This window comes from Globicephala melas, chromosome 1 (genome assembly GCF_963455315.2).
Source record: "Globicephala melas chromosome 1, mGloMel1.2, whole genome shotgun sequence".
NCBI lineage: Eukaryota > Metazoa > Chordata > Mammalia > Artiodactyla > Delphinidae > Globicephala > Globicephala melas.
In genome coordinates, this window is record NC_083314.1 from 98,587,958 (window position 1) to 98,615,664 (window position 27,707).

At 37.7% G+C, this 27,707-nt stretch overlaps 1 protein-coding gene across 1 annotated transcript in view; it reads left to right on the forward strand.

Moving 5' to 3' along the window:
* The first annotated feature begins 21,732 nt into the window (after positions 1-21,732).
* LOC115859894 (SWI/SNF-related matrix-associated actin-dependent regulator of chromatin subfamily D member 2-like) overlaps positions 21,733-27,707 on the forward strand; it is a 142,507-nt gene continuing 136,532 nt past the window's right edge. The window contains 2 exon segments of the mRNA XM_030869306.2: positions 21,733-21,936; positions 22,065-22,201. Of these exon segments, the coding sequence (XP_030725166.2) occupies positions 21,733-21,936; positions 22,065-22,201 (341 nt within the window).

A 27,707-nucleotide genomic window follows, 5' to 3' on the forward strand; every position in this document is an offset into this window, starting at 1 on the left:
AAGCTATTGGAATCACTTTTCTTGGAGACACAGGTGGCTGGAAATAACAGATAGGTTACATTTCCCCCATCCTACTATGGCTCTCAGCCAATTACTGACTGGTATGGGATTGTGAAAGCAGCTCCCTTCCCTCAAGTTGGAATAAATTCTGAGGGGTAATTTATAATTCGCAGATACATTTATACTTCAGAGTCTTTTCTACTGGGGAGTGGCTTATCTTTCTGCCTGCTACCTCAGTTTTCTGTAATGCTATGGAGATGGCAAGGTTAAGTTTTTTCCGATGTCATCATCTTCCTTCTTTACAAAAAAACCAAAAATTGTAAAAAGGCAAATAATAAATTGCGCACAAACTGAAAAAATGTTTCCATTACTTAGAAAATAGGGTGTCACACTATAAGCCCCCCTTTTCTTAGTGCAGTTGCTCATAATTTGCTGTTTAACCATTTAATGGCCACAATGGGGTGATCTAGAGACAAGTTTCATTTCTCCAGTTTGATTCACTCAGCAGTTTTTGACTATCCAATATACCAGGTCCTATGCTAACTACTGAGAACACATTGAATGTAAGATGACCTAGGCCTTGAAAATTTCACACTTTTGTGAGATACTTATAATTTCCTATGCCACTAGAGCAGGGACTGGAACTTCTATTATTTTTCAAATTTTCTGAGTGCCAAGCACAGCGATGTGTTGAATAAATACTTGTTAAATGTAATTGTACCTCATCATTCTCAAGAATGGAAATCTATCCACCCAGGGCAGCAGCTTAATGCCATACATAATTCCTAGTAAAGGAATTATTGACACATAACCAGCATGATATAATGTCACAGGAGTGGGCTCCAGGCTGAGCTCCTGAAGTCCAGATTCCTGGTTGCCACTCTATTAGTAATTCCCTAGGTGACCCTGGACAATCCATTTCACTCTCTAAGCCTCAAATTCTTCAATTATAAAATAAAGAGGCCAGACTAGATTATACATAAGGTTCATTCCGGCTCTGAAATTCTGATTCCTTTGAACTCTCCAATTACTTAGCAATGCCTGACTTTTCATGAACTAATAGACTTATTTCAGGACTCAATCCAATATTCTTACAAGAATTGAACTACAGAATTTTAAAATGTGATAAACCTTTTTGTGATAGAACCTCTATGTCCCTTGATTTATTCTGTCTACAATCTCAGGCATGACAATGATATTTCCCCAACATTTCATTCATAGCTTTCAGTCTCTTATAAAAAGAGGTTTGCAGTAAGTTCTGAAAATATTTGCTACTTATTTTCTGACTCACATTTCTAGAAGGATCCAAGTTCCAATCAATGCCATCTTTCTTCTATTTTAGCAAATTGCCTTATTTCATCATTTTGAGTTATTTTTCAGATTTTTATATTTTTAACACACTCAAGTTTGTTACCTTTTTTCTAACCACTACACCGCTTTCTTAGGTCCTAGACCTCAGTAAGAGCCTTAAGATTTGTAGGAAATTAAAGCAAAAGTAGCTTCTATAAAAGTTTGATATAAAAACATGAATAATTTATATTTGTTATTTTGATGCAAATAATTTATTATTTGTTCACTCAGACACAATTGTAGATATGTAGTTGGATATTCACCTTGTTCCAATTTTTTATCAGGAGCAGTTTTTATGTGAGTCTAAAAAACTTTCATGCATAAGAATTTTATATTCTTCATGTCTCCCTTTCTTTTCCTCATCTCTGAAACTGTACCACCCTGCAATGCCTTTCTCCAATGGAAAGAAAGAATTTTCTCACCACCAGTTTTGATTCCTGTATCACTTACCTACTGTTTCAATATTTATTGGACACCTAGTACTTGGTCTGATGCTAGGCACTGAGAATATAAAGGAAGAAGAGAGGGACGATTTCCCAGAAAAGTTGTTAAATTGCATTTTGAAGAAGGAGTGAAGTTATGAGAAAGAGGATGGAGGCTTGAAGATGAGAAAACACAGTACATTCAAGAGTCTGAAAGTGTCATAGGATGGCCAAAGCACAGGGTCCTTTATAAAACATAGTAAGACTAATCAAATATCGGTAGAATGTATGTGATTTATCTATGTAACTATCATTGTTTTCTCTTCCAAAGCTGGCTCTACTATAGGGCTATTTATTTAGGTTGTGATAAAAGAAAATAAATTTTTAGAAAATTTTCACCATCATCCATTTCTATTTTTTTCTTTCTTCACAGACTTTATCATCTAACCCCATCATTCAGCTCTCCTATCTCCTTGGGTCCTGTATCAGTTGTCACTGGGTAAATAGGGACCAACTACAAACTGGGCCCAAGTTCAATTCTACATTAAAATTCTGGCATTCAGCATTTATGGATTTAGAAAGACTAAAAGCTAAGCTAAAGAGATGAAAAATTGGCTTCAAACCAAAATCCAAATCTCAAAATCAGCAGTGTGTGTTGTGGAGTCCTGGGTATGGAAATCCCTTAAGACCATCTTTAGAAGAAAAAAAACAAGAAATTTTTAAAAAATAATGATTTCACACACTTTCTAAAGAAAAAAATAGCATATTTGATATAAGCAGAAGTGAGGGAAAATTGCTTTTTAAAAGCAGATTGCCTGGTTTAATCCCATCTCTGCACCCCAAGAGATCCTTAATAAGCCAAAAATAAACATAAATATAAATAATAATCCCCCCACGGACACCTATATCCTGAATGGCATTACAAATACATGTTTGCCAGTACACTCACACACACGTGCCACACGTGTGCATGTACACACCCCAGATCCTTGCCCTTCAGTAGGTGATCAAAGCCCATGAAATGGAATCAGATTCAAGGACTAGACTTGACTTAGATAGGTCATCAGTGGCAGTCAAACTAAACAGATTGTCTACAATTCTCTCACCCAAGTGCAGAAGAATGTGGCACTATGCATCATTCCCACACCTTTCCATCATATATGCTCAATATATACATGCCTGTATTCCCTCTTTTCACACTCATTATTTCATTATCTCACCACATGAATCAGAAAATAGCTGTAGGCAAAGTGAATGCAACTTAATTTTATCTAGACTTTAGTGAAATACTTTCTGGTCTAGTTCTTTTTCCTTTTACTCAGCTCTGAAGGTGACCAAATTTAGAGAATTTTTCACCTCTCATTGGCATCACTTTGGTCATTTGAAGTTTATCCTGTAAAAGTAGATATTCACATGCCAAATCATTCCCTTACATGTCAGCATGATGTTTTACAAGCCAAAAAAAAAAAAAAAAAAAAAAAGAAAGATGGCCATTCTTGTACTGGTGGCAGAAAACTAAGGTCCGGGACCCAAGGGTTTTCTGAAGGGTATCTACAAAAGATCACCTGGGGATAAAAAAAAAGGATTCCTCTATATATTAACAACATCATGCATCAAAAGGAAGCAATCAGATAACTATATATTTGACAGATAAAAGCACCAAAATGTTAAGATGACTAACTCATGGTAACAGAATTACAGACTATGTTGCTCTTCTATACTTGAATTTATAAAACATAAGCAATTATATTATTAATCAGAAAAATTAAAATGTCACAATACAGTTTCAGAAACTCAATATCAAAAAGAGGCAACAATGCATAGCAAAACCAAACAAAACAAAAAAGCAATTTTCACTGGATCAACCAAACTCAAATTTTAGCTTTGCCTATTATGTGATCATCAGATTATTTAGCTTCTCTGAATCTCAGTTTACTAAAAAACTACCATAACTAACTCATAGGGTTGTAATGAGGATGAAATAAAACAAATGCATACAAATTTAAAAGAATTTTCATTAGTATTATCAAGATGAACCGTCGCCTTCCCAAAGTTAAAAGACTGTCCCGTCTTCAGAATGGTGCTGCCATCTTATCCATTAATAAATGGATACACCTGTGATTTATACCCCTGACACTCATTCCACGGACATTGAAACATTTAACAAATAATAAGAAAAACCTTGTAGGTACTCATATAGTATGACTTGCATATGTAATCCTGGCTTCTATTAGTAACAACAATAACCATAATGATAATAAAGAATTCCTGTGGCCTTATTCTGTGCCCAGTTCTAGATTAATCACTTTATGTGCACTATCTCACATTATCTAAAAAGAGACCTAGTGAGGTAAGTACTATTATTAGAGGTTAGTAACTTGCTCAGCATCATGGAGCTAATAACTGATGGATCTGTGTCTCTAATCCCAAGTTTGTATGGTTTCAAAGAGCAGTCTCCTAACCACTTTATAATCTAAAAAAAGATAAGAATTCTGGCCAAGACATACTTACAATTATTTTTTTTTATTCACAATCTCATTCTTAGATATAAAGTATATTAGACTCTACAATGTGCTATCCTTTCCCTGAGGCGTGTCAGAAACAGCAAAAATCCAAACTCTGCAAACAAGTTTGGTCATGGGAGCTAAAGAAACTGGCAAAACTGTGACTAACTCGCAATTTTGATGCATGCAAATTATCTGCTCCTCAGACACTATGGTCAGAGTAGCAATTGTTACAGTGTTGTGATTTTGTTTTCACAGACCAAAGTACAATCAAGTCAGACCAAGCTGAACCTATTGGAAAATAAATCATTCTCTTCTCAACTTTTTAACCATGTAATCCTGGTTAATCGAAATGGAAATTAATTCTTCATTGTCTAAATATGATGGTATTTCTGTGTCCTGGATATTTAGTGATCTTATTCCCTGAAGATGATGCCCTCTCTTCCATCTGATAAAATAACATCCTCAAATAGCAAATGAAGGAATTTGGGAATTGCAGAAACAGATACTGTGCCTTTATGAAGTCTAAAAACTAATGTTGTGCAATATTTTTAAAGTGTGTTAGATTTTGAAGGAGGATGTTCTTTTGAATTTTTATTTACTTTTTTTATACAGCAGGTCCTTATAAGTCATCCATTATATACACATCAGTGTATACAGGTCAATCCCAATTGCCCAATTCATCACACCACCATCCCCACACCCCTGCCACTTTACCCCCTTGGTGTCCATATGTTTATTCTCTACAACTGTGTCTCAATTTCCGCCCTGCAAACTGGTTCATCTGTACCATTTTTCTAGGTTCCACATATATGCGTTAATATACAATATTTATTTTTCTCTTTCTGACTTCACGCTGTATGACAGTCTTTAGATGCAACCACGTCTCTACAAATGACCCAGTTTCATTCCTTTTTATGGCTAATATTCCATTGTATATATGTACCACATCTTCTTTATCCATTCATCTGTCAATGTGCATTTAGGTTGCTTCCACGTCCTGGCTATTGTAAATAGTGCTGCAATGAATATTGGGGTGCATGAGTCTTTTTGCATTGCGGTTTCCTCTGGGTATATGCCCAGTAGTGGGTTGCTGGTTCATATGGTAATTCTATTTTTAGTTTTTTAAGGAACCTCCATACTGTTCTCCATAGTGGCTCGATCAATTTACATTCCCACCAACAGTGCAAGAGGGTTCCCTTTTCTCCACACCCTCTCCAGCATTTGTTGTTTGTAGATTTTCTGATGATGCCCATTCTAACTGGTGTGAGGTGATACCTCATTGTAGTTTTGATTTGCATTTCTCTAATAATTAGTGATGTTGAGCAGCTTTTCATGTGCTTCTTGGCCATCCGTATGTCATCTTTGGAGAAATGTCTATTTAGGTCTTCAGACCATTTTTGGATTGGGTTGTTTGTTTTTTTAATATTGAGCTGCATGAGCTGTTTATATATTTTGGAGATTAATCCTTTGTCCATTGATTCATTTGCAAATATTTTCTCCCATTCTGAAGGTTGTCTTTTCATCTTGTTTATGGTTTCCTTTGCTGTGCAAAAGCTTTCAAGTTTCATTAGGTCCCGTTTGTTTATTTTTGTTTTTATTTCCATTACTCTAGGAGGTGGATCAATAAAGATCTTGCTGTGATTTATGTCAAAGAGTGCTCTTCCTATGTTTTCCTCCAAGAGTTTTATAGTGTCCAGTCTTAAATTCAGGTCTCTAATCGGTTTTGAGTTTATTTTTGTGTATGGTATTAGGAAGTGTTCTAATTTCATTCTTTTACATGCAGCTGTCCAGTTTTCCCAGCATCACTTATTGAAGAGACTGTCTTTCCTCCACTGTATATCCTTGCCTCCTTTGTCATAGATTAGTTGACCACAGGTGTGTGGATTTATCTCTGGGCTTTCTATCTCGTTCCATTGATCTATGTTTCTGCTTCTGTGCCAGTACCACATTGTCTTGATTACTGTAGCTTTGTAGTATAGTCCGAAGTCAGGGAGTCTGATTCCTCCAGCTCCGTTTTTTTCCCTCAAGACTGCTTTGGCTATTTGGGGTCTTTTGTGTCTCCATACAAATTTTAAGATTTTTTGTTCTAGTTCTGTAAAAAACGCCATTGGTAATTTGATAGGAATTGCATTGAATCTGTAGATTGCTTTCGGTAGTATAGTCATTTTCACAATATTGATTCTTCTAATCCAAGAACATGGTATATCTCTCCATCTGTTGGTATCATCCTTAATTTCTTTCATCAGTGTCTTATAGTTTTGTGCCTACATGTCTTTTGTCTCCCTAGGTAGGTTTATTCCTAGGTATTTTATTCTTCTTGTTGCAGTGGTAAATGGGAGTGTTTCCTTAATTTCTCTTTCAAATTTTTCATCATTAGTGTATAGGAATGCAAGAGATTTCTGTGCATTAATTTTGTATCCTTCAACTTTACCAAATTCATTGATTAGCTCTAGTAGTTTTCTGGTGGAATCTTTAGGATTGTCTATGTATAGTATCATGTCATCTGCAAAGAGTGACAGTTTTAATTCTTCTTTTCCAATTTGTATTCCTTTTATTTCTTTTTCTTCTCTGACTGCCGTGGCTAGGACTTCCAAAACTACGTTGAATAATAGTGGTGAAAGTGGATATCCTTGTCTTAGAGTTCCTGATCTTAGAGGAAATGCTTTCAGTTCTTCACCATTGAGAATGATGTTTGCTGTGGGTTTGTCATATATGGCCTTTATTATGTTGAGGTAGGTTCCCTCTATGCCCACTTTCTGGAAAGTTTTTATCATAAATGGTGTTGAATTTTGTCAAAAGCTTTTTCTGCATCTATTGCGATGATCATATGGTTTTTATTCTTCAATTTTTTAATATGGTTTATCACATTGATTGATTTATGTATATTGAAGCATGCTTGCATCCCTGGGATAAATCCCACTTGATCATGGTGTATGATCCTTTTAATGTGTTGTTAGAGTCTGTTTCCTAGTATTTTTTTGAGGATTTTTGCATCTATATTCATCAGTGATATTGGTCTGTAATTTTCTTTTTTTGTAGTATCTTTGGTTTTGGTAACAGGGTGATGGTGGCCTCATAGAATGAGTATGGGGGTGTTCCTTCCTCCACAATTTTTTGGAAGAGTTTTAGAAGGATAGGTGTTAGCTCTTCTCTAAATGTTTGATAGAATTTACCTGTGATGCCATCTGGTCCTGGACTTTTGTTTGTTGGAAGATTTTTATTCACAGTTTCAAGGTCATTACTTGTGATTAGTCTGTTCATATTTTCTATTTCTTCCTGGTTCAGTTTTGGAAGGTTATATCTTTCTAAAAATTTGTCCATTTCTTCCAGGTTGTCCATTTTATTGGCATAGAGTTGCTTGTAGTAGTCTCTTAGGATGCTTTTTATTTCTGCGGTGTCTGTTATAACTTCTCCTTTTTCATTTCTAAGTTTATTGATTTGAGTCCTCTGCCTCTTTTTCTTGATGAGTCTGGCTAATGGTTTATCAATTTTGTTTATCTTCTCAAAGAACCAGCTTTTAGTTTTAATGATCTTTGCTATTGTTTTCTTTGTTTCTATTTCATTTATTTCTGCTCTGATCTTTATGATTTCTTTCCTTCTGCTAATTTTGGGGTTTTTTTGTTCTTCTTTCTCTGGTTCCTTTAGGTGTAAGGTTAGATTGTTTATTTGAGATTTTTCTTGTTTCTTGAGGTAGGCTTGTATAGCTATAATCTTCCCTCTTAGAACTGCTTTTGCTGCATCCCATTGGTTTTGGATCGTCACATTTTCATTTTCATTTGTCTCTAGGTATTTTTTGATTTCCTCTTTGATTTCTTCAGTGATCTCGTGGTTATTTAGTAACATATTGTTTAGCCTCCATGTGTTTGTGTTTTTTACGTGTTTTTCCCTGCAATTCATTTCTAATCTCATAGTGTTGTGATCAGAAAAGATGCTTGATATGATTTCAATTTTCTTAAATTTACTGAGGCTTGATTTGTGACCCAAGATGTGATCTATCCTGGAGAATGTTCCATGCGCAGTTGAGAAGGAAGTGTAGTCTGCTGTTTTGGCATGGAATGTTTCATAAATATCAATTAAATCTATCTGGTCTCTTGTGTCATTTAAAGCTTCTGTTTCCTTATTTATTTTCATTTTGGATGATCTGTCCATTGGTGTAAATGAGGTGTTAAAGTCCCCCACTATTATTGTGTTACTGTCGATTTTCTCTTTTATAGCTGTTAGCAGTTGCCTTATGTATTGAGGTTCTCCTATTGTGGGTGCATATATATTTATAATTGTTATACCTTCTTCTTGAATGGATCCCTTGATCATTATGTAGTGTCCTTTCTTGTGTCTTGTGACATTCTTTATTTTAAACTCTGTTTTGTCTGATATGAGTATTGCTACTCCAGCTTTCTTTTGATTCCCATTTGCATGGAATAACTTTTTCCATCCCCTCACTTTCAGTCTGTATGTGTCCCTAGGTCTGAAGTGGGTCTCTTGTAGACAGCATATAGATGGGTCTTGTTTTTGTATCCATTCAGCAAGCCTGTGTCTTTTGGTTGCAGTATTTAATCCATTCACGTTTAAGGTAATTATCAATATGTATGTTCCTATGACCATTTTCTTAATTGTTTTGGGTTTGTTTTTGTAGGTCCTTTTCTTCTCTTGCGTTTCCCACTTAGAGAAGTTCCTTTAGCATTTGTTGTAGAGCTGGTTTGGTGGTGCTGAATTCTCTTAGCTTTTGCTTTTCTGTAAAGCTTTTGATTTCTCCATTGAATCTGAATGAGATCCTTGCCAGGTAGAGTAATCTTGGTTGTAGGCTCTTCCCTTTCATCACTTTAAACATAACATGCCACTCCCTTCTGGTTTGTAGAGATTCTGCTGAGAAATCAGCTTTTAACCTTATGGGAGTTCCCTTGTATGTTATTTGTCATTCTTCCCTGCTTCATTCAATAATTTTTCTTTGTCTTTAATTTTTGCCAATTTGATTAGTATGTGCCTTGGCGTGTTTCTCCTTGAGTTTATCCTGTATGGGACTCTGCGCTTCCTGGACTTGGGAGGCTATTTCCTTTCCCATGTTAGGGAAGTTTCCTTTAATAATCTCTTCAAATATTTTCTCTCTCTTCTCCTTCTGGGACGCCTATAATGTGAATGTTGTTGCATTTAATGTTGTCCCAGAGGTCTCTTAGGATTTTTCATTCTTTTTTCTTTATTTTGTTCCACAGCAGTGAATTCCACCATTCTGTCTTCCAGGACACGTATCCATTCTTCTGCCTCAGTTATTCTGCTACTGATTCCTTCTAGTGTAGTTTTCATTTCAGTTATTGTATTGTTCATTTCTGTTTGTTTGTTCTTTAATTCTTCTAGGTCTTTGTTAAACATTTCTTGCATCTTCTTGATCTTTGCCTCCATTCTTTTTCCAAGGTCCTGGATCATCTTCACTATCATTATTCTGAATTCTGTTTCTGGAAGATTGCCTATCTCCATTTCATTTAGTTGTTTTTCTGGGGTTTTATCTTGTTCCTTCATCTGGTACCTAGCCCTCTGCCTTTTCATCTTGTCTATCTTTCTGTGAACGTGTTTTTTTCCCCACAGGCTGCAGGATTGTACTTCTTGCTTCTGCTGTCTGCCTTCTGGTGGATGAGGCTATCTAAGAGACTTTTGCAAGCTTCCTGATGGGAGGGACTGGTGGTGGGTAGAGCTGACTGTTGCTCTAGTGGGCAGATCTCAGTAAAACTTTAATCCACTTGACTGCTGATGGATGGGTCTGGGTTCCCTCCCTGTTGGTTGTTTGGCTTGAGGAAACCCAACACTGGAGCCTACCTGGGCTCTTTGGTGGGGCTAATGGCGGACTCTGGGAGGGCTCACGCCAAGGAATACTTCCCAGAACTTCTGCTGCCAGTGTCCTTGTCCCTACAGTGAGACATAGTCACCACCTGCCTCTGCAGGAGACCCTCCAACAGTAGCAGGTAGGTCTGGTTCAGTCTCCCCTGGGGTCACTGCTCCTTCCCCTGGGTCCCAATGTGCACACTACTTTGTGTGTGCCCTCCAAGAGTGGAGTCTGTTTCCCCCAGTCCTGTCAATGTTCTGCAATCAAATCCCACTAGCCTTCAAAGTCTGATTCTCTAGGAATTCCTCTTCCCATTGCCAGACCCCCAGGTTGGGAACCTGATGTGGGGCTCAGAACCTTCACTCCAGTGGGTGGACTTCTGTGGTATAAGTGTTCTCCAGTCTGTGAGTCACCCACCCAGAAGTTATGGGATTTGATTTTACTGTGATTGTGCCCCTCTACCATCTCATTGTGGCTTCTCCTTTGTCTTTGGATGTGGGGTATCATTTTTGGTGAGTTCCAGTGTCTTCCTGTCGATGATTGTCCAGCAGCTAGTTGTGATTCTGGTGTTCTTGCAAGAGGGAGTGAGCACATCCTTCTGCTCTGCCATCTTGGTTCCTAATCTCTTGTTTTTAAATTAGAGAAATCATGCACACATTTGTTTCTTCTGCCCTTGGAGATTATAAATAGTCAGAGGCAACTCATTTTTGCAGAGTATTTGCTTTCAAGAAGCAATGAAGTGCAAATGGAAGCCAACTGAATTTAGCAATTTGTTTACTCAGAAAGAAAATAGCTGGAGAAAAAAAAAAGAGTATTTTAATAATTAACCAGTCATGTTAGATAAGGGACATTCCAGTATATGTTCTAGCATTATAATAAGGAGGCTGAGACTTTGGATGATAAAGAATTAGCAATTAACCTTCTAACTCAAGAAAAAAGTACTCAAAAAGGGGGGAGAAAGTAGAGAAACAGACTTCAGTTTTGAATTTTATTCACTATGTCTTCAAACTCACAATGGTTAGTTTTTAAAAGTTTTACCAGGTAATATGCTTTGAGTACTTTTGCAAATAGAAGGCTTCATGAGCCCGTGCTAAAGGTAATGTTGTTGAGGAATTATAAGATAGAGCAGTTATCATGGGGAACTTTTCTCAGCTGTCTAATGAAAACTCAAATTCTGTATTCCTTTGTCTACAATGTCTGTACCTACTGTAAATTATTAGAAGAAACGAGTTAACCTCTGCTATATAGCTTAATTATTAAATAGTTGCTGGCACAGAATACAAAATTAATAGCACTCTTCTTTACTGCAGATCTTTAATTAACCACAAAGTCCTTTCACAATGTACGTGGCCAGAACACTTCTTAAAAATACAGAAGACACATTCAAAGAATATATATAATTCTTCGTTGAGATGTGAGATTGTGACTATGGTCCAAACAGAACCATAGCAATAGGAACGAGGATGGTAATTTTCTCCAAAGCTCACCTGTTTGCTTTCTTGCCATCAGCCAACCAATGGAGAATTTGAGATCTTTCCTTTCAGAGAAGCATCCTAACTGCCAGTTCAGAAGGAGAATGGCCTCTTCTGCATGTACTCTGCTTTTGTGTAGCAATATCTAAGCAGATGGATAGGGCTTTGAAGTCCTGATGAACAAGAGGAGAGCTACACTAAATAATAGTTATATCCCATAGGTCCGAGGGAGTATGACAAAGAAGCAGGCATTGTGTGAAGTTGCTTTTGGTGCCTAGAGGAGAGAGAGGAAAGGAAGGGAATTACAGAGAGCAAAGAACTAAAACGAGGGTTAAGGAAGAAATAAAGATGGTTTATGGTCTTATTGGAAGTTACTAAAATTGGTTACAAATCAAAATAACTCAGTATAGTAAATGCACTGAACCAGAATAACCCAACAGCTGAGGCTCAGAAAGTGCTGCTGCTATAATTATTGTGTGATTGTTGTTGCTGCTGGTGCTGATGCCGATGCTGCTCTTCTCCAAGAGGTTCTGATATATTTGAAGAATAACCTGAAAAAGATGCTAGGCTTAGAAGCCCATGGTAAACCACCATGTAGCTGAGTTACCCCAGGACTTCCAACATCCAGAGGAGTAAGACCATGTAACATCAACATTTCTTCTCTGTAAAAACAGGCTCTTTTTCTCCTCCTTTGATCCCATAGATGTGAATATAATGAGATTTTATCAAAACCACTTCATCCTATTGTTACTTCTGCCAGAGAAATAGTGCATTACACCCTCCTGGCTTTGATGCAGACAATGAACCTTTCTAATACATTGCCAATTGCTTTGACACAAAAGCTAGAGAAAATGTAACTTAGCCCAGAACCTTGTTCCCAATCTGTCTCCAGCATTGCAGCTGTCAAATTCATCCCCTAAAATGCCCTTGATTAAAGGAGTGAGCCAAAGAAAGAGTAATAGTCTGCCAAGTTAGGTGGCTATAATCCTCAATATTGGTAATTACACGTCAAATACATCAAGCTTTGTTGTTGAAGCTCAGAAAGTAAAACTCTGATTCATCTAAACAAAAGATGATTCAGATCTTGCAAGACTCAAAAAGCTCAGTATGTTCTAAAATATCCCCTGTGGCTAAATTACCTTCGTAGGATTTTGTCAGATTTCCCAAGACAGCTTTGGCCTAGTCTGGTCATCTGAAGAAATCTTAGCCAACCATAGAAAGTACTACATGTGGCTTACTTTTCTGAAGAACAGTGAGTCTGAAGCTAAGCTCTATTTGATACAACATAAATCTAAGGTGTCTCCCATATTTGGCCAATAGCTCTGAGATTTCATCAAGAAGGAAGTGCTCACTTGCAAAAAACAGCCAGAGGAATCAGCTCTTCTTCCGAAATCTCTAACCATTTGCATCATGATCATAGTCAAAGCCTTCGAACATGCTGTTCGAGTTCTCATATCTCAGTCAATAAAAATGCATTGTTTTTCACTTTCAGTATGTCACACATTCATGAGTTAGAAATATTTACAGAATCAGTAATGCAGGGCAAACTCATCTCCTATTGGCTGGCATTATTTTTATTTATTGGTTTTCCCATGAATAATAGAATGACTTTGTTCAAATTGCCATCCTGTATCAGTTAATACATCACTTAATTTCTTCTATAGTCAACAGTGTCAAAGTTCACATTATAGTGTTTCTTCTGTTTGTCTAACTTATAGATGGCCTGTTGCTAATGTAGCAACATTAAATTAAACAGTAGCATGGTAGTAATAGACCCTGAATAGAGTTCAGTACCTTTTACACTTTTGCCACAATTGGCATTGCTTAATTCACCTTTATAAAATCATTCATCAAATATTTGAGATGAAACACAAGGATTTTTATGTTTAACCCCTCCCCCCCACTATTTGGTTATTTAACCACCAGCCAACCAAATAAAGCCAGCTTATTGCAGACAAAAATTAAACCATGGGGACTTCCCTGGCAGTCCAGTGGTTAAGACACCACCACACTTCCACTGCAGGGGGCAGAGGTTCAATCCTGGATGGGGAACTAAGATTCCATATGCCCACATGCTGCATGTGGTGCTGCCAAAAGAAATATTAAAAACAAAATTTAAATCATGATTATGTCCTTTAAAATATTTCTACCAGAAGTCTCTATATAGTTTCAACTTCACTCTTTCAGAACCTCCTCCACGTTCTATTTAAAAATGATCTTGAAACTCAACATCACTTTTTAAAAAGTCACATTCAGAAAACCCTCATTCCACACTGCACTCTCCAAGTATTCCCAAAATAATGGAGGGACGGATAGGTTGAAATCCCCAGCTCAAAATGTCATTTCAGAAATGAATCCCACCAGAAAGTAATGCTTATTACATGTCACAGCTATGGCCAAATTATCTTTTAGGCACTGATGACATGTTAGTCCTGATACATGCTTAGTTGAAAACACTGAGTTCTAAAAGAGGGCTTCTCTGACCTCGAGTGCACAGCCAAACCATAGCCAGAGGAGCACCTCTAAAGTTGGCACCATGTTGCTTCATGTTTTCATGATGCCACACCAATTCAATAGAGCGAGAAAGAAACCTTGTGTTTGGGAGCTTGAAATTTTAGTAGTAGGAGGAGAAGGAATAGTAGTAGAAATAATGGTAATGGTAGTACCAATTGTCATTTATTGAGTACTTCCCATGGGACAGACACCAGATTAAACGCTCTACAAACATTGTCCATGCACTTAATAATTATTTGAGAAAATATTAATTTTAATATTAGGATTCTCATACATCCAAATATTCAAAAGGAGACCTAGTTTTCTCTTCAGGTTTTCTATCTTATTTTTTTCTATCTTAGTTTTTCAGAAAAGTTTTCTATCTTATTTTCTTAAGATAGCAAGGAAGAACCTAATTACATAGCTATCAGCCTTAGGAAGAGGGAAATTAGTTAACTGTGCTTGAGGGAATAAGTCCTGGTTACTTCCAACTGAACAAAGAGAGCTGAATGGAAGTCCAAGGAAAGAAATATGAAAAAAGAGAATCTATTTCAGAAATAAATCTTCAGGAAATATCAATATAACAATATCAAAGACCCAAGTAAGATACAGATAGTATACTGCCTAGGTTGAAAGAAGAAGGACAAAGAGATTGTTCTAATGGCTGGCAAAGAAAGGGTGGGTGTCTAATACATCTGTGTCAAACATGAAGACTGAAACAAACTAGGTAGGCAGTTTGGGGCCTGTACAGCTTAACTATGGCTTTGCATTCATGAACAAGGTTGGTATTTAAATTCCAGATTACCTTCACCTGATAATGTTTCATGCATATTAAAGTGAGCTAAAAAGAAAATTAGAATCCTCCCCCCTTTGTTGGTCAAACCTTTTTATCAGCATTTGTTGGAAGTATAACCTTTCTGGGAATCAGTTTCATCAAATGTATAATGAAAATTAATAAAACCACCTGCCTATATCACACATTTTTTACACTGTAGAGGGTAAGATAATAGATATGAAAGCAATTTGAAATAATATAAAGCATTATGCAAAGGTAAAAGGTGTAATTATCATTTTGTATCAAATGCAATCAACTCCAAACGGATGACTGGATGGTCTAATTTTTCATGAAGGACACGGGACAACATAAAAATGTGAAATGAATTAGTGGGGTCTCTGTCTCGTTAACTTACAATGGAAAGGTTATAATGAGGATGGACTAAAAAGATCCAGTGGGAGTGGTACCTGGATGAAGAAATATATGAATATTTTCCTTGGGTCTCCACTAACTAATTTAGTCATTTATTCATTAAATCTATGATTTTCACCCTTGGGAGATTCCAAGCTTATTTTCTCTTATTTCTTGTTGAGTAGTAGTTCTTCATATATTAATTATAATAAAATCAACACCTAGATTTTTCTTCTTTAATAAAAATAATAACTCCAATGTTTTTCATTCTTACTCAGTGAGAAATGTTTTTCAACTCCTTATTTACCTTCACTGAACTTGTCTGGACTTAACAGTGTGGAAACCTGGGTGTCTATCAAATTGTCAAAATGGAGAAAGGTCTCCATGTCAGATATTGTCCAGGGCATAGACCGCAGCTTGGCTTGGAGTCATCTGGGCCTGAACTCAATTAAGATCAACTCTGATTGCTACTACTCCTACATATCTGACAAAGCAAATGAAAATACTCTTTAGAGGAAGGTAACATGATGCTCAGTCTTAAATTATTTCAACAATTAATCTTTCAAAATACAATGTGCAACACACAAGCTAAGATAACTAGGAACATGTTGGGAAAAGAAACAACAAAAATAACAGGCTCAAGCATTTTATTTTTTTAAGGTTACAATGTTTAATGTTTATCAAGTAAAATTTCTACAACTAGCAAGATAACACATGAGTTACTAGGACTCAGACCACGTCCTAGGGAATGTTTATTGGGCCATCCCAATTACACCACAAGCCAAATTCCAAGTCAAGCTTGAAAATGTTGGCAGGGAGCTGGAACCTATGGGAAGTGACATAGGGAACTGTAAAATAACCAAGTGAAAATGCTAGGAAAATTCTAGGAAATAATAATAGAATTTAAGAATTTGAGGCATAAAACTGAAGACAGAATGAAGTGTGAAGAGGAAGAGATGTAGGAAGGAATGAAGAGCAATGAAAATGGTAAATACATGGCAGTCTCTAAATGAGAAGTAAATGAATAAAACAATAATAATATTGTTTTAAAACACACATTATGTAAATATATATCTTACATACTGTTGTTTGTTGTTTTATAGTCATTACTCATTTAGATTTACCCACATATTTGCATATATATGCATGTATGTGTATGTGTTAGAAAATATAAGAAAACAATGGCATGTAAGTCAATGTAAATGAGTTTAAATGTTTTAATAACCTTGCAATGTCCAGAGGAAGTCAAAGGTACATGTTTTAATTTCTAGAGTGAACACATACACACACTCCACACAAGACAGACAATTCTAACTAGAGGATGAATGGTAAAAGATATCACCCTGGAAAATGGAAAGGAAAGAGAGAGCTAGAGCTGATTCTCTGAATGCGAAGGAGACATGTAAGGAAGGGAGGTTTGCAAATTGCATCATTTTTATATTAAGAGAAGTTAAGAGATAAGTAGAAAATGAATGGGGGGGGGGGAAGGAGATTTACAAACAATAAAGAAACAAAATTAACCAAACAACTGAGCGAAATAGTATAGTTTTTCAAAATGGGAAACATGGTGAGGTGATACAAAGCATTATAAATGAGCTAAGTGTTCATCCTTCATCATAAGGAGTCAAACTGATAAATTAGGAGACAGTAAAATAAGAATCTCTTTTGATTTGAGGATACCCAAAAAACTAAAATAAAAAGTAGGTTAGTGATATTCTCTTAAAAGTGGACTGAGGATGGTAAAGACGTTGTTTTTAATTTTCAGTTCTTCTGTTTGATTATTTTACCCTCGGTATATAAAAATTTAGATTACATATATTTATAGATGATTTTATATTGCATGAATCTACAGCTATAGTAAATTTTGCTTATATATATGCTATATATTCCTGACATAGTATATATTTTACATTAATATAATTCTCTTTATATATTATATATTTTATTGTGTACAGATCCATACTTTATATAGTTATGTTTATATATTTATGTTAATACTGGGAAATTAAACTATAATCATCCTTATAAACTGATTTTATTTTCATTGATCTCTAATACATAAGGGTGTTAAAATCCAGATCATACTTTCGCAAATTTCGAGTCAAACGGATTAGGTTTCAAATCTTTTTTCTGCCATAACCTAGCTATGTGACATATGAAAATTCACTTAACCTCGCTGAGTCTCTATTTGCTCATCTATTGATTTAAAGGAAGAAAAATTATAGCTACTGTCAGAAGTGCTGTGATAATCGGAGATAATATATTTAAAGTGCTTAGCCAGTGCCTGATATAAAGTAAGTGCTGAATAAATGAAAATAATCATTATAATTCAACACTATTACGATGCCTTTAGTTAATTAACATTTTCTGGGGCCTATTATGCATCAAAAACTCTCCTAAGACTGCCCACAAGAAGATTACAGTATGGTGGGAGGAGGTGAGCAGAGAATGCTGTGGGTGCAGGGCTGTCAGAAGAGGCTTCATTAAGTCATTAACACTTGAATAGCATTGTGACAAATAATCTGAGCTAAAGAAAGGAAATTCCAAATAGATGGAACAGTGTGGGCAAATGACATAGAAATAAAATAACATGACATGTTTTATATTTCAGATATTGACTTTGAATTTGACCACCTCTATAGATAGCCATTGAATTAAGCAGGACAATTGATATTAGAAAAAACACTCTGTTGACAATAATGACAAACTGGAAGGAGACTACTGTAAGCAATTAAGATGAGAGAGACTAGTTAAAATAATACCATAGTAATCTGGGAAGTAAGTGACAAAGACCTGAATTAAGTCAATAGGAATAGAAAGGCAAGGTCAGAAATTTTAAAATTAAGAATTTAGGGCTTCCCTGGTGGCGCAGTGGTTGAGTCCGCCTGCCGATGCAGGGGACACGGGTTCGTGCCCTGGTCCGGGAAGATCCCACATGCAGCGGAGCGGCTGGGCCCGTGAGCCATGGCTGCTGATCCTGCGTGTCCCGAGCCTGTGCTCCGCAACGGGAGAGGCCACAACAGTGTGACGCCCACGTACCGCAAAAAAAAAAAAAAAAAAAAAAAGAATTTAGACATTAGAGACATGGACTACCTTAATGTGACGAATGATAGGGAAGTATTTAGGATGGCTTTGTAAATGGGGTGAACAGTAGTGTATTAACTGAGATAAAACATGCAGATGGAGGAGAGCAGGTTGGGGCATAGTGAGTTCGGATAATCTCTAGAACACCAAATATGCAGTGGGTATTTAGCTTTGTGGATCTGGAGCTCGGTAAGAAGAAGGGGCTGAGGGTCTCTATATGGATCAGCACATAGAGAACAGTTGAAAATATTATTTATTATTAGTTAATTTACTTAATTTAGAAAATATCATTTTAATTCTCCAAAGGAAATTATAGGAAGTGAGAGGAACAATTACTCCTTGTATAAAAACCAATCCTCCAGACTCACTCATTGCACTTGTACAAAACTTCATTCCTTCATTCACCAAACGTTTTCCAATTAAATATCTATTACTGTCTAAATGAATTGGTTTTTTGCATGCCATATACTAAATGTATATTTTTTATTTTTTATTTATATGTGTATTTTTTATTCACGCTAGACTAAATTTTTCTAGGGTAGGGAACATGTCATACCTACATCATCTTTATCACTAACATAGTTTCTGGCACACAGAATGCCCTAAACACATGTTTACTGAGTTCATTCCTCATGCCTCTGATAGCTTTATAATGCTATTCCTTATCCTGTGTTTGGGTCACAGCTGTTTCTAAAATTTTTTTTTTTTTTTTTTTTTGCGGTACGCGGGCCTCTTACTGTTGTGGCCTCTCCCGTTGCGGAGCACAGGCTCCGGACACGCAGGCTCAGCGGCCATGGCTCACGGGCCCAGCCGCTCCGTGGCAGGTGGAATCTTCCCGGACCGGGGCACGAACTCGCGTCTCCTGCATCGGCAGGCGGACTCTTAACCACTGAGCCACCAGGGAAGCCCTAAAATTTTAATTCAAGTTGTTTCTCTACTTCCCTACCTCCCACTTTATGCCATACTGCATGTTACCCCTCCTGAGTCTTTTAATAAATATATGGCAGTGAAGTCACTCAGTCAACCACATGGAGCTCAAATGATTATGATATAAGTAGTGAGAGAACAAGTGAAACCTTGAAGAAGCTGAAGGTAAACATTTGCACTCCCAAATTATCATTGATGAATAACTTCTGGGCCTGAAATACATGGTATCGTTGACATGCAATTTGGAGGGTGACTTTGATATTCTCATGTTGGGGGTGATAGTACTTTCAACTGGAACCAAGGTCAGTAGAGAAATGCCTTTGGTCTGTAGGAAACTTGCCCTATTCCAGGCCTATCCACCACACAAAGATTTAACCCGCAGACCTAGCAGAAATGAAGACATTCCTCCTAGATGAAAATTTTGAAAAGAATAACACTCAGTAAGACATGAAGAATATTCTTTAAAAAGTTTCATTCCAAAAGAAGCTTTTTTTCAAAATGTGGTGTACATTTGGAAAGAGAAGGTCACAGTGAAAGTCAGCTCCACATAAACGTTTGCTCACAAAAACACGAGTAACAAATAAATAATATTTGAAGCAATTGTCTTGCACAAACTATGTACAAATGGAGAAAAGTCTTCAAATACTTCAATACCTTCATTTTGAAATGCTGGTCAATCTCAGAAGCTGTCCCTTATAATACATTCCTGGCAATACTTGCACCTCTTTGTTTTCAGACCTATTAACCAAATTTTAAATATTATGCGACTGCTATTTGAAAAACAGTGTCTGAGATGCATTTATTTTGTAATTATAATTATTATATAAGGTTCTCACAAATAATTTAACAGAAGACTATTTGGAACAAAATTTTTACCAAAAAAGTAAAAATTTCAAAAAGTGAGATAAACAAAAAACAGGTGATTTATTTTTAAATAAAAACAATGCAAAGTATGACATACAATGAATTAAGGTAGTGAAGGAGGGACACATTCTATATTTGACAGCACCTTGAACACAAGTAGCAGTGGCCTATTTTATTTTTCCTTATGATCCTCATTAATAATTAAAGACAGTTAAGAATTGCCCTTCTGTATCACCTGGAGAGAGCCGTGCATTCTAGACTTCTGCCAAAGTAAGCACAGTCAGTATTTATAAAGGTCAAAAACTTAAATCGTTAGTAAAAAAAGAGAGAAATGCTATTAGCCACATGGAAAAACAAAGAAAGCATTTCCACACTAGTTCTTCCATCTCGCCAATAATTAGCAGCTCAAGCCCCCAATATCTACTAACTCCTGATGGTTTCCAGTATCCCCATTCAAGTTCAAGGTCTTTGCAAGCCAGCCTCCTTTGTTGCTAGCCACAAGGCCTAGTATTCTGCCCAAATGCCTCTTGGTTTGCTGACTGACAAAACTTGTCAGAGTGTACATTTTCAGATAGATAGAATATTTTCCTTGAGTATAATTCTAAAATGTCATGGCCACTGTTGTCCTCATTGATAAAGGCAGAGGCATGAGACAGGAAGAGAATAAACATAAAAGGAAAGCAATTTCCCCAAGTCCCCATTAACCCACCTAATAAATAACAACACAGTCATCATATTGCTTAGCATTCTACTGTACCTCGATAATGCAGTCATCTGATTAATAGATTGCTAAGGCTGTATTTGCCTTGCACCTTAGAAAAATTAAAAGACAAATGAGATTGCCATCTTTGGCAATGTGCCCATTGAATATCTTTGTGCTTATTGAATATTATTGCAAAGAAAAGGACAGTAGTCATTCCTCAAAGGATCTGTTTTAGGCAGGGACTGACACAATGACCCAGGAGCTCTTTATCCTCATTCTTTAGAACAGTGCAGATAGTTAATGAAATATTATTTGTCCAGTTTAATTAGCCATTTTCCTCCATGTGGGTAAGAGTCAGGTGGTGCCTAAACAGGAGGGAATACTCCTCTCCACACCAGGGGACAGAATACATTCACAAAACACATCCTGCAGGGATACAGTGGTGGATTCAGAAATCAGACTTCCTGAAACTGAATCCCTATCCAGCCATTTAGAACCTCAGGTAAGTTACTCTACCTCTTTGCCTCAGGGTCCTTATCTGTAGGCCACATGGATGTAATAACAACTACTTCCTAGGCTCGTTGTGAAGATTAAATAAGATAGGGCATATTTTATTTTGGGCATGTCCACTACAATGACTGGCACATGCAAAGAGCTCAAGAAACATTGACTATTACTATTATTATTATCATTACTCCTGGGCTTAAATGCACAGAGCCTACAGAGGGGATATCATCTCATGTAGGGGGTCCACATAAAACCAAGGCTGAGACACATCCAGTGTGTCATTTGGGTGGTACCCCCTCTCTCACTAAGCTTTTGTGTGCATCTACTGATTTCCTAGAGGCTGAAGAGCCCCTGGGACAAAAAATTTAAACTACATCCACAATTAGGGTTCAGATCTAGACAGGAATGTGTGAGCACCTGGGAAGCGGGGATGAGGTAGCGGTGACAGGAGGGGAGTTCTTCCAAATTTGCATAGGGGGCAAAGGAGCCCTAAAAAGGAAATCACTTGAAGAAAGAAGAGCCTGGCCCAAGGAGCCAGGAAACAGCCAGGAAAAGCCAGGAAAAGCATTAGAGGAAACAGTAATTCTAGATACAGATGGTGGTCATTACGTGAGACTATTCCAACTCAGCTGTTCTAGTGGACTGAAAAAAAGAAAAGGGCTATATTATTAACCTCTGCTGTAAATCAGAACCGGGGCAACAATACTGGGGATGCTTCTTGTCTCTGATCTAAACAGAAGGCAGACGTGGCACCAACATATGAGGTGAATCGGCAGAGATCTGACCCTCAGCAGGTCAAGACAGCTGAGGGCAGAGCGGCGCTGTTCAGACGTCAAAGGCAGCAGCTGCAGAATCCAGATCAACTAATGGTGAGGTCAGCAGATCTTTGGGGCAACCAGCGCTGAAGTTGTGAAAGGAGTCCAAACAGAACAATCGAGTTGGTGGCACAGCACAGAGCGGCAGAAATCAGCCCTGAGGAGTGGCCCGGCTGATTGCAGGTACTTGTAAAACACCTCCTAAGTGAGCCTCCAAACCCTCAGCAGAGTGGGCTCTGCCAGGGGCTATCATACTTTGAGTGTGAGTGCAAATAGGCCTTCATTTGTGTTCTCTGGCTGCTCAGTCCTGGGACAGCTGGTTTTCAGTTATGTCATATTTGTTGCCTTTTTCACAAAAGCCTGTTTTCATTTTTGTGACAGGTGTCTGAATTCAGAGTAAGGAGTATAGCCTGACAGGTTGGTGCACAGATTTTTCTGGTAATAACTAAAGCACAAAACTCAGATGTGGGAGAGCTTCTTCTCCATCCAAATCCCAGAAGCCAGGCCATAGTGCTGTTGTAGGTTCAGATGTGACAGCTGAGCTGCAAACAAAGTTCCGTGTCCCTATTTGAGATAGGAGAGTGTTGGGGGGTGGGAGGTATAGGGAATGACATCATCAGTGGATATTTTCCAATTTCTAATATTATCTATCAAGTGAAATATAGTTAAAATGAATAACAACTTAAATAGTAGGTGAAGAGGGGAAGTTATAAGAAAACATGACTATCCTGTAGGATTCTCCGTTTACAAACTTGGGTGTGCAAGAAATATTTTTAACATTTTCTTAAACCAAAACAAAACTCAGACTCTGAGCCACCCCCATCTCAACAAACTAGCAGAAAAGTCAGCCTTGGTCCCTCTTGAAGTTTCCCATCCTCCTGCTCCTTGGCCTGTCTCCTCCCCTGTATTAAGCAAAAGTCAAGCATCTTACAAAAGAATCAAGGCACTGAGGAGGCCTTTCGGTCAAGATACGTCACTCCCTACTGTCTACCTCCGAGACAGGCATGATCTCTTTAGAGCTGGCAGCTCTGCTGCTGCAGCGCCACCCTTGGGTTAGGAAGTGTTTGAAGAGGGCTGGAGCGTCCAAACTGGGCATCTCAGCCTCCCCAGGTGCCCCACTCAGCCTTTCTCTTGGCAGGTGACCCCTCTGCAATGTGGACTACAGAGCAGGACAAGCGGCTCCACTTTTTTTTGTTTGTTTGTTTTGTTTTTTGCGGTACGCGGGCCTCTCACTGTTGTGGCCTCTCCCGTTGCAGAGCACAGGCTCCGGACGTGCAGGCTCAGCGGCCATGGCTCACGGGCCCAGCCGCTCTGCGGCATGTGGGATCCTTCCGGACCGGGGCACAAACCCGCATCCCCTGCATCGGCAGGCGGACTCTCAACCACTGCGCCACCAGGGAAGCCCGCGGCTCCACTCTTAAAGCACACTCCCTCTACTCTTCCCCATGGAGGGAACATGTTTCCCTCTTCTTGCTGCCCTTAAACATTTTTAAAATAAAATGTAAAATAAATATCGAGAGAAGTATACAGACTAAAATATGCTGAATCCCAAAACCCCTGAGCTTAACTTCCTGCTTGCATAAAGGAAGGGAGAAAGGTGGGAGATACACAGAGAAAGTCATAGATTAACGTGTCAAAAAATCTTCCTGCTATAAGTGAAAAGCCATGGTGACAATTTATTTACTTATCAAGCCCTTACTTATTGCTTAGCACAGCCAGTCACTGTTCTAAGTACTTTACAAATATTAACTTATTCAATCCTCGTAACAGTCCTACATTCTCCTCATTTTACATTGTAGAAACTAAGGCACACAGATTCAGTAACATGTGCCAGTTCACACAGCAAATAGTGGCAGAATCTATATTCAAAGTAAGACTGTCAGGCTCCTTAGACTCTGCTGTTGCCCGCTGCTGTGTGCTCCTTCCAGAAGGCAGAGATGGGGCTGCAGAGTACTACACTGTCTTGTCTCGTTGCTGCTTTCTCTGCTGCTGCCCTCTTGCCCTGGGTCACTGCAGCTCCCTCCACCTGATCCACAATTTGCTGGGCCCAGGTTTACATTCTGAAGTTCAGACCTTACACTGGCTCATATCCTCTCATCTTGATTCAACATTTGCTCTTTGCTCCCTGCTCTGTTCTTATATCTTCATTTTCCTCCTTGACCTTCAGACTTTAGGAACAATTTGGTCTTTCTGGCTTTCATCCTCCAAACCCTCTGACTTTCCTCTTGAGCTCTTAGAGTAATCCTCTTGGCCAAGTTTAAATGCCATGAATCTAACTTTGACATGAGGTCTCTGGACCTGTGTCCCCACTGAGCTTGCGCTAGATCCCAGGGAGGAATCGTTGCCCGTGCAGAATTCTATGAAAATATGACACGTTCTATATCCCTTGAATGCAGGGATCTCAAAACCCTTTAAAACATAACATTTTTTTCACAATAAAATATAGTTAATGTTTGTATTTTTAAGGTACTTAATACTTTGAAAATCTTTATTTTTCAAATTTTCATTCAAAATAACATGATCCTATTATGGAAAATTAGAAAATAAAGCACTAAGTATTACCAAGTATTTTTTATATTAGAGGTTATTTTCAATACTGTGCACAGTTACACATGAACCTTGTAATAATTCTTTGAGGTAAATTGCTTAAGAGACTTGTTACTTTAGGCCAATGCCTCAAATATTTTTAACTGCAACCTACAATAAGAAAAACAAATAATGGTACAAACGAATGCATACATACTTAAAACTTTCCTGTAACATTACTTCTTTTCCTATTTCAATACACTCTGATTTAGTGTATATTATGCTACTTCATTTTTTTAATAAATCCATTAATGTTATGTTTTAGTTTGAGAAACAACATAGTATGCTATTTACTGGCTTTTATTTTTTGATAAACCTATCTTCTTGCTGCTTACACACACACACACTCACATGCACTGCACAGAGAATGTGTATCTCAAAAAATACACTAGGAACAGAACACTCTCTCAGAAGATGGCTTTTTTCACAGTCCTAATGACCGTCAGGATAGCATGTGAGCACATAGATTTCCTGTCCTTCAGGTCCAAGGGATCGATTGATCAAATACTGGCAGGCTTTGTGTAAGAGTCTATCCTAAAGCAAATGGCACTGGTAGAGCTTGTTTCCTCCGTCTGAATAAGGTAGTATTGACTGTGGGACACACATTATTTGTCAAAGGAGTGTTAAGTGATACTTGAGGTTTAGAAGGGGAGGTATTTATAGGATGACAAGAAAACAAACTATAACTTTTCTCTAGAAGTGTTATTGTCTGAATCTAAAAATCATATTGGATTAAGAATATAGGATTTCTTACTAAAAGTTCACCTTAATATGCATTCTTTTCTATCTCTGTGATATAAGAATAAATGTTACTTCATTAAGTTATCACAAGACTTTAGGGATGGGCCTGGGATAACTTATCAAATTATCTCCTTCACCTAAATCCATCATACTTTATTCTTGGCAAGATCGGTAACCAAGACTTATGGACTGAATGTGTCCCCCTAAAATTCATATATTGAAATCCTAATCCCCAATGTAATAGAATTAGGAGGTAGGGCCTTTGGGAGGTAATTAGGTCATGAGGACGGAGTCCTCATGAATACAATTAGTGACCTTAAAAAAAGACCTCATAGAGCTCTCTTGCTCCTTTTGCCATGTGAGGACACAGCGAGAAGATAGACGACTATAAACCAGGAAGCAGGCCCTCATCAGATACCAAGTCTGCCAGTGCCTTGATCTTGGACTTCTCATCCTCCAGATGTGAGAGAAATAAATGTTTTTTGTTTAAGCTGCTCAGTCTATGGTATTTTTTATAGCATCTCGAACTGACTAAGACCCTTTAAGACAATATATTCAGTCTCCAGATTCAGCTCAGAGGATTTATTTCCACTGCATAAAGAGAGTTCCCATCTCAGAGAAACTCAACTGGTAACAAGGATCAAAGAGCCTAAGGATTCATCGTGATTGCCTCGCTACTCTTTAGAGCACCATTATGAAGGAAGCTAAAAACTCCACATCTGCAAGGGCTAGATGTTGCTGGAATAAAGGAAAAGGTTCATTACATTCATTACTTTGGACTTGATTCTGTTATCTTCTCAACACTGAGGGTATAAAATAGTAAGGATAGGATAAAACCCAAGAAACAGAATGTACACCAAAAGTGGAGGTATAGAGGTTGCTGAGTTCACTGTTTTTGCTTCAGAATGGAGAGTTAATATGAAATTGAAAGGAAATGAGGAACTAAAATACTGCCCATCAAATGAGTAACAATAGACAAACTCACCAGGTCTCTTGGGGGCAGAAAATTTCATAGTTATGGCATTTATTAATGTTTTATTTTCATCAAAACTCTAAGCTTGTCATTGCCTAGCACATTACTTAAATTATTTATGTAATTCATTTCAAAGAAACATAATCTGTCTTCTCTGGATTCAGTCACTCTTCTCTTTCAAATGTTCATTCAAAACTCACCCACAAGGTAAAGGTCATCCCATCAGTCATCTCAAATTCCCATAGTACTGATACTTATTTTCTGCACAGCTTATTTTTGCACCTGATCACACAGACAAGTTTAACTTGCCTCACCCTCTGCACCCATACAGATAAATATGGCTATTAGAAAAACACACAACCACACAGGCAGACACTCTAAATTAAGAACCACAGTTCAAGATGAACCTTTAATGTTGTCCAGAAATCCTACTAAACTTCCCTAAACCATTTACTTTCCCACTCCCCAAGATGATAATCCACAACTCCTTCTCATGCCTCAAACACCTTCTCTTGTATCCTCATTCCCAGTAGGAAGCTGGTCACCTTGCTTTCTATCACACTGAGAAAATGAGACCAATCAGAAGAAAATTTCCATAGACTCCACCACCTGCTAACATGTGTACTCACATACTCAGCCCTTCTTCTGTTACCACTGATAAATTACTAACGCAACTATCTAAATCCAAACCTTTCATTTTTGCACTAGATTTCCTTGTCTCTCTCCTGTACCATCAGAGTTTTACCTTCTACTGAGTCATTCCCATCAGTATACCAAAAAACCAGTCTTCTTGACCCTACTACCCCTGCCACCTATATGTCCATATCTTGATCCCCTTTGCAAAAAAACTTATTGAAATAGTTGTCTATATTAATTGCCTACAGTTTCCCTCACCCTAATTCTCTTTTAAACCCATCACATCAGACTTTTGCTCCATCAGTTCACTTAAGCTTCTCTGGTTAATGTCACGAATGACCTCCATGTTGCTGAATCCAATGGTCAATTCTCATTTTTCATCTTAGTTCATGCAGGTAATCGACTTCCCCTCCTTGATATGTTTTCTTCTCACTTTCCAAAGGCTACACTTCTCTTGAGTTTCTTCCTGTTGCACTGATCACTCCCACTCCTTTTCATCCTCCTTTGTGGTCCCTCTTTGTCCCTCAAACTCTTCATATTGAAGTGCTTCAGGATTCAGTCCTTAATCCTCTCCCAAAGGAGGATTTACAGTAAAGTTAATGAAGTTTAATCTTAGCTTCAGCAACCCT